The sequence below is a fragment of the Hesperophylax consimilis genome, chromosome 10 (genome assembly GCF_061612785.1).
Source record: "Hesperophylax consimilis isolate HC1 chromosome 10, BYU_Hcon_1.0, whole genome shotgun sequence".
Taxonomy (NCBI): Eukaryota; Metazoa; Arthropoda; class Insecta; order Trichoptera; family Limnephilidae; genus Hesperophylax; species Hesperophylax consimilis.
The window spans coordinates 30,352,126-30,364,849 of record NC_142845.1 but is presented as its reverse complement, the minus strand read 5'-3'; the positions used below and the strand labels follow the sequence as shown (position 1 = coordinate 30,364,849).

Sequence of the window (12,724 nt, the reverse complement as noted above, 5' to 3'; positions counted from 1 at the left end):
ATCTGATTTTTTAACCAACGCGCGAGAAAGGGACATGTTCAAATATTGTATCTACTTATGTGTAAGAAAAAATTAAATTTTAATGTTTTTTGCGTAAATGTATATTACCTCTGTACTGAAATTATAATCATACAACCAATCATTCTACACGCTTATACATATGAAAGAATTATTAAGAATGAATATATATTACTGAAAAGTCATAAACCAACGTAACTTTGTGATGAAAAAAAATATTTGCAAAAAATAAAATATTTCTTATTGTTCATTTAACCCCTCAGGTCTCATATATTATTACGTCAGAAGGTCGGCGTATTTCCACTTTTGTCGGAGTATTTCATAAATAGAATAATTCTGAAGTATCTGAAAACATGTATCAAAGTTTAAAAAAATGTTTTTGAAAGGTGATACGCTTTCAAATTTTATTATCAGGAAAAAAAATACAATTTTTTAAATTTGCAAACATAACATTATAAAAATGGCTCATTTTACATTGCATCATCTAAATACTGAACTAAAATTACTGATAACGAATACTACATAATTGTGTAGACAAATGTATTTTAACAAATAATAATGAATAAAAAAATCCCTAAGATTAATATTTTTTTCTCAAATTTTGGGCGGAACCTTTGGTTTTATATAGATGTGCATTTTAATTATTCTGTGATTAACTTCTAGATTTCAATATTAAACATGAATACATAATGACTTCTATGAGACGCGGTTCCCAAAAGCGAAAAACTTAGACTGAGGGGTTACCTGCAATATCAGTCACTACATTCTAGTCCGTATAATATTTATTTACTGTACTTGTTTTTAGCAATTAACTTGTATTTAATCAATGGAACAAGAATAACTTTGTGGATCTTATAATTTAATTTGGTATTTTATGTATGTAATCTTTCGCATTCAAAAGTCTATTTTGGTCGATTTTGTAACGGCCCTTGATTGAAAAGTCGTAAGAGAATCATAGGGTATTATTGGATTAAAAAAAGATTTTATATATGTAAAACGAGGACTTTCTATCTTCTGTAAGTGTTGATCATCAAAAATAAATATTTCTTATATGTAAATCGTTAGTATTATTTCAATTTATCCCACTTTCATTCCAACTTTATACAAAACTTCATATGAAATAACAATTAAAAACATTCAGATTTAATTGTTGAAGCGGTAGTATTTAGTATGTATTCCATTACTACAAAATTCAGAGGCAGCGATAATAAATGGTAACGCTTTAACATCGATGCTTAAAAGCTTTAAAAGGTTTAAAAACCATCGTTTATTTATTTTATTTTATTTATTAATTTTATTTTAGTAATTTGTACATTCAAGTTTACAAATGACTAATTAATTTTTACATTTTAATATTCTATGTTTTTTCTTGTTTTATGTGGCTTCTACACAACATTTTGAATTTTTAATTTTTTTTCTTGCTTATCTAACAATGATAATTACAAGCTTAGAAGGATTGGAAAGTGAAGAAAGGTTACTGAGATAACGTGCGCGGTTAACTGAACTAGGTCCAGTGGACATACCTACTTGAGATTTACAGCGTTCAGTGTAAATTCGTTCGTCAGACAAGCTGTTACCACAATCTGCCATAAACACGTCGCCCTATGCTTTTATGAAAAATACTTCCTGTGCTTTTGAGAGGTGCAAAAATCATTCGCGAGAAAAAAACAGATATCATAGATTTGCTTTCCATTTGCAATATCCTTTATTATTTCAATAAATGCAATTATTTACAAGGTTTATAGCTACCCGAAAACGGTAGATGTCAAATAAAATAAAGTGAGATAACGAACGTAACAACCTTCAGCCAGCGTTCCGTATTTGCTTGGTATAAGCGAGTAAAGGTATACCATGTACCCCTACAACGAGTAGAAACAATAAGAGATCTTGGAGTAATACTAGATTCTAAAATGTTATTTAGGGATCATATTGAAAACATTATTCGCATTATAAAGCCTTTTACGGTAGCACACACCCTAATTCTGTTATATATGTCATATGCACGGTCACAACTAGAATTCGCCTCAGTAATTTGGAATCCTCAATATCAAACATATATTGATCGCATTGAAAATATTCAGAACAAATTTATAAAACACTTATCGTATCGTTTTAGTGACTATCGATTTGTCCCTGTCACTTTATACAAACGCAGAAAAATCTCTGATGCATTATTCTTACACAAAATCGTGAACTGGCTTGTTGATTTATCATATCTGTTAGAAAGGATTGCATTTCGTTGCCCCAAGCAAAACACCAGATCGAACGATTTATTTAGAATACCACATTGTAAACCCAAATACGCGCAAAACTGTGTAATAGTACGTATCTGTGAAACTCAAAATGCCTTACGAGATGTAGACATTTTCAACCATAACTTGATATCATATAAAATTCAGCTTAATAAATTAATAAATTAAAATACTTTTATTTTATTCGATTTTTTTTGTTGTGAAAATTACATTATTATCACCCGTAGTGAATAGTATAGCTATGCGAAAAGTTGTATTTTTTTAAATTTTATGTATTTCTTTATTATGTTTATTTTTTTTGCTATTTAATATGTTGTGTAGGTAAAAATACCAAATCAACATTTAACTCAATGGAACTTAATTGGTCTAGAACATATGAATGTTTATTGTTATAATTTTTTACTGTACGACTGTTTGCTTCCTAAATAAAAAGAAATAAAAAAATAAAATAAAAAGGTAGAAATACACTGGGTCGACGTACGCTTCGTAAGCAACGCATTAAGATGTATGGACCAATTACATTTCATACATTTTCTATGGAAATAGATGCTTTAGAAACATTAGAAACATACTAGTCACACGCAACGCAAACCCACCCTTCCATAGCTGCGCCGATCTGGGCTACCGTGGGACTACTCGTCACGTGGTCACTCGCGTTGCGTGCGTAAAACCAGTATGTACGTTGATCTGGAAACACAGTAATGCGTGTATCACGTACGTCAACAATTGTTTGTTTAACATTAATCCCACACAAGAGGCATGTAGAAAATTATTTCCCTTGGGGCCTATGTCATATTTGGGGATGCTGTGTGGGGGTCTTTTTAAGGAAATGAAGGAGAGAAAGCTCTAAGAAATAAAAAAGTATGAGGGGTTGGTAGGAATCTAGGGATCAAAACTCCTGCTGAATCACCAAACGTAGCGAACCACTTGGGATGACTTACGGCAAAGGTGTTGGATATCCAATAACCGAGGCGGCGGTACCCAAAACCACATCCCAAATTAAATGTGTGTGTTTCTATCTTGTCATCTCAGTCATACCCGTGATGTAAAATTTAGTATTTACCGCAACTTTTAAGGACGTAAACGCTGCCAGGTCATATATCTATTTCATTTGAACCCACATATTCTATGAATATGAATTTATGAAGGCCTCAGCACGGGTAAGTCACCCAGTGAGGCCAACATTACTGGATAGCTATGAAATGAAAAAAAATATTGTAACAAAATAAAAATAAAAAATTTAAAAAAATTCTTTTTGTCGAACATTAAAAATGTTTGAAATGAATTTACTAGAAACATAATATTTTCTCAGACATAATATTTTCGCGTGTGCAATACAAAATGTATGATAATGTCATTGTTTACAAGATACCTTATTTTTACTGCCCTAATCATTTTTTTAATGATAATAATATTGTATTCGGACATGTCTATTGGGATTCAACTACTGCTTGACTCTTGTTCCTACTTGTCTAACCTCTGGGAATCAGAACCACCTTTAAGGTGGAAACACATTATTAAAACCCGACGCGACCCGATGAAACGCGATACGTGTTGAGTCGAATCAAATGTATTGTTTTCTTATGACCAGAATCACACTATGAACATCCGACGCGACGCCATGTCGGATGTTCATAGTGTTATTCTGGTCATAAGAAAACAATACATTTGATTCGACTCAACACGCATCGCGTTTCATCGGGTCGCGTCGGGTTTTAATAATGTGTTTCCACCTTTAGGGCTCGTTTTTCTATACCAACACTGCTACTGGACTTCTTCTCCTTTCTTATGGTGGGGGGGTTAGAGGGGGACATCTAGGTCTGCGAGCCATTTTAGGCGTCGTCATGTGAACCTCATCAATCCCGCCGGGGAAAGAATGGAGTGGGCATTCGTTGAACACATGTTCGTTGGTCTGCACCGCACCACATTGACATATCGCCGACTCTTTAAGGCCCCATCTGTGCATCATGTGGGCACAGCGGCTATGGGAGCACCTTAACCTATTGATGGCGGACCAGGTTTTGCGAGGCAATGAGAACCCAAGCTGTCTCTCGGTGGGGTCCTGTATGAGATAGGAATTTCCCACGTTGGCCGTTTTCCACTTTCTGGGGTGAGAGGTAGTCGGAGGAGCCTCTCTCTTTCCACCCAGAAGGGGTACTGGACTTCAAAATGGACATGTGTGAAAAAATCAAATTTGGTTATTATCGTGACCATTTCTGTCTTGCCTGTATTAGGTATAGACGGCCGGCATAGTCCAGTGGTAACGCATTGGACTGCCATTCCGAAGGTCGCGGGTTCGAACCCGGCGTGCGCAAATAAATTTTATTTGATTAATTTGTGTTATTTCACAATTAATTAATTAAAATAATAAATATAGTATATTTGCGGCACGTTCCAGAGTGGAAGATACTACCAGTATCGCCCTGGTGTAAGACCATCATTCAGAATTGAAACGTTGCTCCAAATGGCTTTAGCCGTGTTTAGTGACTAGATCTGAATAGCCAGGTACTTCCCCACCTTCCTCTTTCCCTTCCCCACTTACCTTCAGCCTCACAACATCCCCCAATTGGGGATGCCATAGTCTCACTGGCTCCAGACGGGAGCAGTTGGGACTCTTGTGAGGTATTCACTTAAAAAAAAAAAAAGAAGTAGGTACTTTCGGGAATAGTTTTCTGTTTATTTTTGTTGTTTTTCTGTTTATTTCTGATTATCATAATTTTATATTATAAGCTATCGAAACATCTCAATGAGTGATCAATTATTATTACTGATTCAAATCTTTAAAGTCCTTAAACATTATTGCGGTACTCTCTGATTACACAACATTGAGTGCATGTTTACTGTTTACATAACACAACTGTAGAAAAGATAACAAAATTTATAATCAATTAGCGGGAATAATAATAATCAAAGATACCAACTAAGAGATTTAGAACCATTTTTGTCATTTTCGACAGAATTATCGGAGAGTATTCTCCATCTGTCAAAAATACTAACGGTTGTGAGATTATTTTTCAACACATGAAAAAGGTGTGGATTTATAATAAAAACATTTTTTTGATAATCACGTGTAATCGATAGTCTTTTTGTTTAAGGGTTTTTTTTAATTTCCAGGATGATGTTGTTCACAGCTTGGGCTTTCCTCATGGTGGCTCTTGTAGGAGCTGATTCTGATTACCATGACCCTAATTTCAGTGGAAGTCATGGTGTTATTGTGCACTTGTTTGAGTGGAAGTGGATCGATATTGCTCTCGAATGTGAAAGATTTCTAGGACCGAAAGGTTTTGGCGGTGTCCAGGTTAGTAGCATATTTGTAACAACATTTTCTTTTTGTTGTGACATTTTGAAAATAATTAAGAATTATTTATTTCCTATAGTATGATCTTTAATCATCTCGCCTCATTCACCTGTTATAATAAACAAGTTTGTTAAGCAATGGATATTAAATTGCAATCATAATATTTTTGTATAATACAAGTATGTATGTGCTTGGAATGCGATCTCAAACCATCTTGCTTCTTCATATTTTTGTTCCTACTCTTTATTAAACTTTTTTAATGTGTCTAGGTATCACCGCCAAATGAGAATTTGATGGTGCCAAGCCGAGACAGGCCGTGGTGGGAAAGGTATCAACCCATCTCCTATAAACTGATCACCAGGTCTGGAAATGAGGCTGAGTTTGGAGACATGTGCAAACGTTGCAACGCTGTTGGAGTCAGGTGAAGAAACAAAATATGGTGAAAACATGACTTTAAGTCCGGGAATAAACAAATAAATAACTAAAATTTATTTAAACTTCTAATCCAACCAATATATACAGATGAACAATTTTCTGATCGCAGGATCTACGTTGATGCCATTATTAACCACATGACGGGAACATGGGTCGAAAATATTGGAACTGGAGGAAGTCTGGTTACCTTTGCAGAATGGGACTTCCCTGGTGTTCCCTATACCAAAGCTGACTTCAATCAGCCCATTTGCGATATTGGCACCTATCACAATGCCACTGAAGTAAGAATACTTGATTGACATTCTGATCCATTGGTATAATATATCATAACTTAGTTACTGCTTTGATAGAGTGAAATAGTTACTGCTTTCAAAACTTCAAAAAGTTCTATCTTGTTGCTTATGGCCTACATATTTTTTAACTAGTTCTTAGACATGTGAAAGATTTCAGTACATAATTTAATTTTGTTCTTTTTTTAGGTACGCAATTGCCAACTGCAAGGCCTTAAGGATTTGAACCAAAGGATTCCCAGCGTCAGGACTAAGATTATTGACTTCATGAACCATCTTCTTACTTTGGGAGTTGCTGGATTCCGGTGTGAATTCCAACAATTACTTAATTCATGATTTCTGACCATTATTTAAAAAAAATCTTGAATTTGAATTAAATTATTTGAAATAAGTTTTAAATTTGACTAAACTATATTTATGTTTCAGTATTGACGCAGCAAAACACATGTGGCCCGAAGATCTGAAAGTAATCTACGACTCACTCCGGGACTTGGTTACCGATCAAGGATTCGCACCAGGTACCAGACCCTTTATTTTCCAAGAAGTTATTGATCTTGGAGGTGAAGATGTACATAGAGAAGAATACCTTGGCATCGGACGAGTCACAGAAATGAGGGTAACAAAATGTTTCACATCTACTTATTTGTCAAATATCTAGATAAAATCCTGTGGTAGGAAAAAAAATAAAGGCAATATCAACATAAAAAAACTAACCCTGATAAGGATAGATATTTCAAGGTTAGAAGAAGTAACCGAATTTTTTTTTTTTTTAATTTGCCGGAAACCCGGGCGTTTATTTCAATTACATGTTTAATATAACAAATGTGAAAGTAACCCGCCTCACTAGAAGGTTTCTGTTCTGAGGCGGGTACATATATTTGTTTACACATACTCATACATTTTTTATACAAATATAGACATATATCAATATATACATGGATCATTCCATAAATAGTTACATTCAAATATAGTTAAAAAAAAAGAAAACAGGAGTTTCGTAGGAACTCTAAATTTAAAAAATCTAAATCTTAATCTCATAATAATACCACATCAAAGAATAGTTTTAAACAACAGTATTAGGTATTAGGCATGCGTAAAACATAAGCAGTTTTAATAAGAAAGAGTAAATCACTATAAATGTACATAACACATGTTTGTAAATAAGGAATGAGAATTAGAATAAGAAGGGATTGATAGTAATTTGCTGATGCATGCTTTTTTTTATGTAGTAACCATGTGTTGAAATGTTTGTAAACTGTTTGGGTGTTTATGAGTGTTGCAGTAAGTGGTTTCTTTTAGGAAGGTGTTGAAGATGTAAGGTGCTAGGAAGGATTCGTGCTTTTTGGCAAAGGTTGAATTAATTTTTGGCACTTGAAGTTGATTCTGTGATTTTGCCCTTGTGTTATGTGGGTGAGTTACGTGGCATGGTGGGGATTTTATGCAGTTTATTTGAATAATCTTTTTAATGAATAGTTTCCTAATATCTAGTATATTATTTCTAATTAGGAGATTTTCCGTTGGATGCATATAAGGTTTTTTGAACATAATCCTAATTAATGTTTTATGCGTTGTGTTGAGGGGCTTATAAAACTTGTCAGCGGCTCCCCCCCAGGCTGATGAACCGTGCGTTAAAAGGCTTTGACATAGCGCGAAGTAAACATTTTTTAATTGTTTTTGTGACATGATATCTCTTATCGTTTTAAAAATAAATGATAGTTTTCGGAATTGAGCTAGAACTCGCGTTGTTTGGATCCAGGTGTTAAAACATATTTTCTAAAAATTTTGAAAAGAATTTGTTAAAGTTTTTCATGTTTTATTTTGCAGTACGGCTTTAACATCGGAAATCTGTTCCGTGGAAACCTTGAATTGAGGAAATTGATCAACTGGGGAGGCCCTTACGTCGAGCCTGGCGGTGAGTGGTTTTTCATGGACCACAAAGATGTGATAGTCTTTGTTGACAATCATGACACCCAACGAGGAGGTTTAGGAGGTGCTCCAATTAGCTACAAGATGAAGAGACAATACCAAGTAACAAAAAACAACAAATAATTTCAGAAAATATACTGCACACATTCAATTAAATTTAACAGTACCCTTAATTATGTTATTTGATTTCAGGCTGCTAACGCTTTCATGCTGGCTCATCCGTTTGGTCTACCCAAAGTTATGAGTTCCTTTGACTTTGATAATAATGAAGTAGGACCTCCATCGGACTCCAATTTTAATACCATTTCTCCAACGATCAATGATGTAAGAATAACTAAATACTTACCTGAACAATACATTTATTAAAATACACGTATTTAAAAAAATAAGATAGAACCCTGTCCAACCAAAGTGACGAAATGTAAGAATATAATAAATTGGCTTTGTTTTTAAGTTTAATTTAGTGATCGTTAAATCTTATCAAACCAAAAATCTTTCATTTGCTGTATTCTGCAAATCATTCTTTTCTGTAAGGCTAAGGTGGCTTCTAGTTTACTATTCTTCTTTACTTTTGTCACACTGTGTACAACTGGTAGATTTACATCAGCTTAGCTTTGGACGTCAATCGTTCTGTCATTGAGTTTCTGATCATCTATGTTTTGTGCCTTATTTTGAAGTCAGATCAATCGAATTTGTGTATCTTATCTTTAATCAGGATGGTTCTTGCGGAAGTGGATGGGTGTGTGAGCACAGGTGGCCAGCCATCACACAAATGGTCATCTTCAGGAACACAGTTGGAGGAGGCGAAGTGACCAACTGGTGGGATAATGAAAACAACCAAATCGCCTTTTGCGTCGGAAAGAGGGGATTTGCTGCTTTCAACAATGAGGGACGTGTCTTGTCGGAGAACCTTGATGTGAGAGCATGGAATTTTTTTTTCAATAATTTTTTCATCCTTTATCTATTTAGTATGTACTTTTCCTTTACTTAGTTGACTTCCTCTTGTTATTTTCCAGACGGGAATGCCAGCTGGTACCTACTGTGACGTCATTACCGGAATGAGGGTTGGAAATAATTGTTCCGGTAAAAAGGTGGTCGTGGATGGAAGCGGAAGAGCATCAATTGAAGTCAGTAATGATGATATGGCAATGGCCATCCATATCGGGCCTGAGGTATGGAAACAACGGTTATCTTAAATACAATAATTGAAGAAATAATTTACAATGTTTACCATCCTTGTTTCCCATTGCTTTAAACCAATGGGTATCATAAAGATTTGGTATCATAAAGAAATATTTCAAGGAAAAGAGAAAGGGGAATTCGTGTGGTTTTATTTTTGGCTTAGCATAACCCTTAAAATTTTCAGCAGCTACTATTTTCTGTCTTCTTCATCGTGGTAATACTAAAAATCTCTTCAGCTCTGTTTTCTTCAATTTCTTTAACAATTTATTTCCTGTAATTTTATTTTACTTTCAGACTAACGTCATTGCGTTTACAACTGTATTTTAACCACCATCTTTGTAAATCAACCATTTTAGATATGAAGAGGGATAGACAGAAATTCTCAAATTCTTGGTTCCACTTATTTCTTTTTAATAAATTCAATTTTATATTTCTTAAATATTTGTTGCTTGCAGTCAAATCTCGGTGCCTCAGAAGTAAGCACTACATCGTCACCATCAGCAACAACGACAGACAAGAACCCTGGAACAGATCCAGAACCAGGCTGTGGCAACGGAATGGAAGTCAAAGCCACTTATGAAGGAAACACATGGATTGGTTGTCTTTACGCAAAATAAGTTACTCAAATAGAAAAGATCCCAAATGAAAAATATTATTGTACCTTCCTGAATAAAAAAATTTATTGAAAAACTTGTTTTTTACTACTTATTAAAAGATATTTAATGAATAGGAACCCATCTATGTTGATTATTTGTAAGTTCATATGTTTTAGGAGGGAAGTTGTCAATTCAACCCAATTGACTACCGCATACTATCTGAATAATCTACTCACAAGGACATTATTACAAACAATTTAATACAACATTAATTCCGTTAAAAAAAATAAATGCAAAGAAAAAAACGTTTATCGATTGAGTATACAAATAAAGATAATTTTTATTTTTATTTATTAAGATTAGAACATATATTACGTAATGCATAAATAAATAATAAAACTATTGAAGCTACCACATCCAAACAATGATACCTCAGCAGTGAGTTGTCACAGGCTGACATATTATTTTTATATATCGCCAAAGTTTGGGGTATGTGATATTAAAATTAACCGTGACTTAGTTTTGGTAAGTATAAACTATAACCTAATTTTTTTTTTGGTTTTAGGCATTTCACCCTGAAAAGAGTGCTTTGTGCCGGTAACAGTTAAAGTGGATAAAAAAATTCGGTTAATCTATTGGGAGAATAATAAAACAAATTAAATATTGGACTCATTTAGATCACTAAAACAAATTAAATTTTGAATTCATTCAGGTTAATAAACTTACATAAAGCTGTATGAACACGAGAATTGTTAAGAGATAAAAGGTATAAAATGTTAAGGGGGGACTGGTGTGTGATTTTAATAAGCCGGCGGTATATGTTCTTGAAAGATGAATGGTTTTTACAGTTAAAGAAAACGTGGTCGAGGGTTTCCTCTTCCACACCGCACTGGCAGACTGGATCATCCAAAACTCTAATTCTAGCCAAGTGAGATGCAATTGAACAGTGACCAATTCTCATTCTCGAAATACATGAAATGAATCGTTTTGAAAGTTTTTTACCGTGAAACCATGGCTTAGCAGGGATATGGTTTTGAATTCCAGCATAGAAAGATCCAGTTCTTATTTTGGAGACTGCCCAATTTTCTTCCCAGGCACGAGTCATGTTAGATTTAAGAATCGGGAAGACATCGGAGATAGGAATTCTAAAATTTAGTGGGATAGTTCCGGAATCTGAACCAGATTTGGCGAGAGAATCGGCCATCTCATTACCCTCGATACCCAAATGAGGAGGGACCCAGGCCAATATCGTCTCAAACCCAGATTCACTTAGAGAATTGAGAAGATTTTTTATTTTACATATAGTATTGTCTTCCGGATAACATAGAATATTTGACATAATTTTAGTTAGAGCACTTAGCGAATCAGTACATAGTAAGGCTCGATGAATGTTGAGAACCTGGATTTGATTTAGCGCTTGTTCAATTGCAAAGCATTCAGCTGTAAATATGGAAACTTCTTTCGGTAATTTATAAGTGAGATTGATGTTGAATTCTGAAATATATATCGATGCTCCACAACTTTTATTTTCAAATTTGGAACCATCTGTGTAAAGGATGGAAAATCCAGGGAATTTTGAAGCCACAATGCTTTTAAAACAGTCATCCACATTTTGAAATTTATTTGGGGAAGATAAAATATTCTTCCGAAAGTCTGATGTTATTGTGTTTGGCATAAAAGTGATTGCCTTAAATGGAATATTGTATATAGGGAGATTGGGAACTTCTTGAAGATATTGGAGGGAAGATGACAGAGAATTATACAGATGGAAACTTTTAATTAGGAGAGGAAAACATTTTATCAAATTAACACTTAACCGATTGAGACTTTGTTTAATAGGATGATGTGATAACGATAAATCCTTGAAAATATATTTATTGGCAAGGAATTGCCTTCTGAAATATAATGGAGGCTCTCCACATTCCATCTGAAGCGCATTAATTGGAGAAGACTTCATAGCTCCAATAATCATTCTGAGGGCTTTTGGTTGAATTCTTCCCATTTTTTTATCTAAATATTTAGGGAGGGGGTCAAAAAGGAATGTGCCATAATCCAAGTGGCTCCAAACTAGGGAATTATACATTAATTTAAGAGTGGTAGGATGAGATCCCCAACATACTCTGGAAACTGCTCCCATCATATTAAGTCCCTTTTCACACTTTGTAGAAATTATCTGGATGTGTGGAAGCCAGGATAATTTATGGTTCAAAAGAAGACCAAGGAATTTAATTTGAGTAGCGGTTTGTAGAGGCACATTATCAAAAGAGATTGAGAAGTGGGGAATTTTTCTTTTGCGCGTGAAAGCCACGACCTTTGTTTTAGATGCCGCCAGGTTCATCCCATTTATTGACAACCAGCTTTTAATATATTGTAAAGCCAAATTCATTTCCTTAGCTGCAAGAATAATATTTTTATGTAACAAATATATAGGGATATCATCCGCAAAGTAAAGTCGCTTGATAGAAAAAGGAATCACTGAGTCTAGGTCGCTTATATAAATATTAAACAACAGAAAACTGATAACAGAACCCTGGGGTAAACCTCTCCATAGTTTGCGCCTTAAGCATTTAGAGGAAGACTCAATAATAATGGACCTATCTGTGAGCAAATTAATAATAAATTGGACTAATTTCAGGGGGATTTGTTTTTTAATTAGCTTTTCTTTCAAAACATTCAGTAAAACATCATCGTAAGCTGATGAAAGGTCAAGAAATGTGGCCAATGTAT

At 34.3% G+C, this 12,724-nt stretch overlaps 1 protein-coding gene across 1 annotated transcript; it reads left to right on the top strand.

Annotated features, from left to right (window-relative positions):
* The first annotated feature begins 5,210 nt into the window (after positions 1–5,210).
* Positions 5,211–10,091, top strand: LOC149420609 (alpha-amylase A-like). The gene is made up of 11 exons (XM_089636237.1): positions 5,211–5,300; positions 5,385–5,568; positions 5,838–5,989; positions 6,113–6,284; positions 6,483–6,598; positions 6,720–6,909; positions 8,118–8,321; positions 8,412–8,543; positions 8,935–9,135; positions 9,236–9,391; positions 9,857–10,091. Exons 2-11 carry the CDS (start codon positions 5,386–5,388, stop codon positions 10,016–10,018), a joined length of 1,668 nt encoding a protein of 555 aa, XP_089492363.1. The 5' UTR covers positions 5,211–5,300; position 5,385; the 3' UTR covers positions 10,019–10,091.
* The last annotated feature ends 2,633 nt before the right edge of the window (positions 10,092–12,724 follow it).

What these genes read in the sequence shown, in the direction of transcription:
- LOC149420609 (XM_089636237.1), top strand. Translation starts at nt 5,386, where the DNA reads ATGATGTTGTTCACAGCTTGGGCTTTCCTCATGGTGGCTCTTGTAGGA. An exon ending in CCTATCACAATGCCACTGAA is followed by an intron (nt 6,285 to 6,482) that starts GTAAGAATACTT and finishes TTCTTTTTTTAG; the next exon opens with GTACGCAATTGCCAACTGCA. An exon ending in TCTTGTCGGAGAACCTTGAT is followed by an intron (nt 9,136 to 9,235) that starts GTGAGAGCATGG and finishes GTTATTTTCCAG; the next exon opens with ACGGGAATGCCAGCTGGTAC.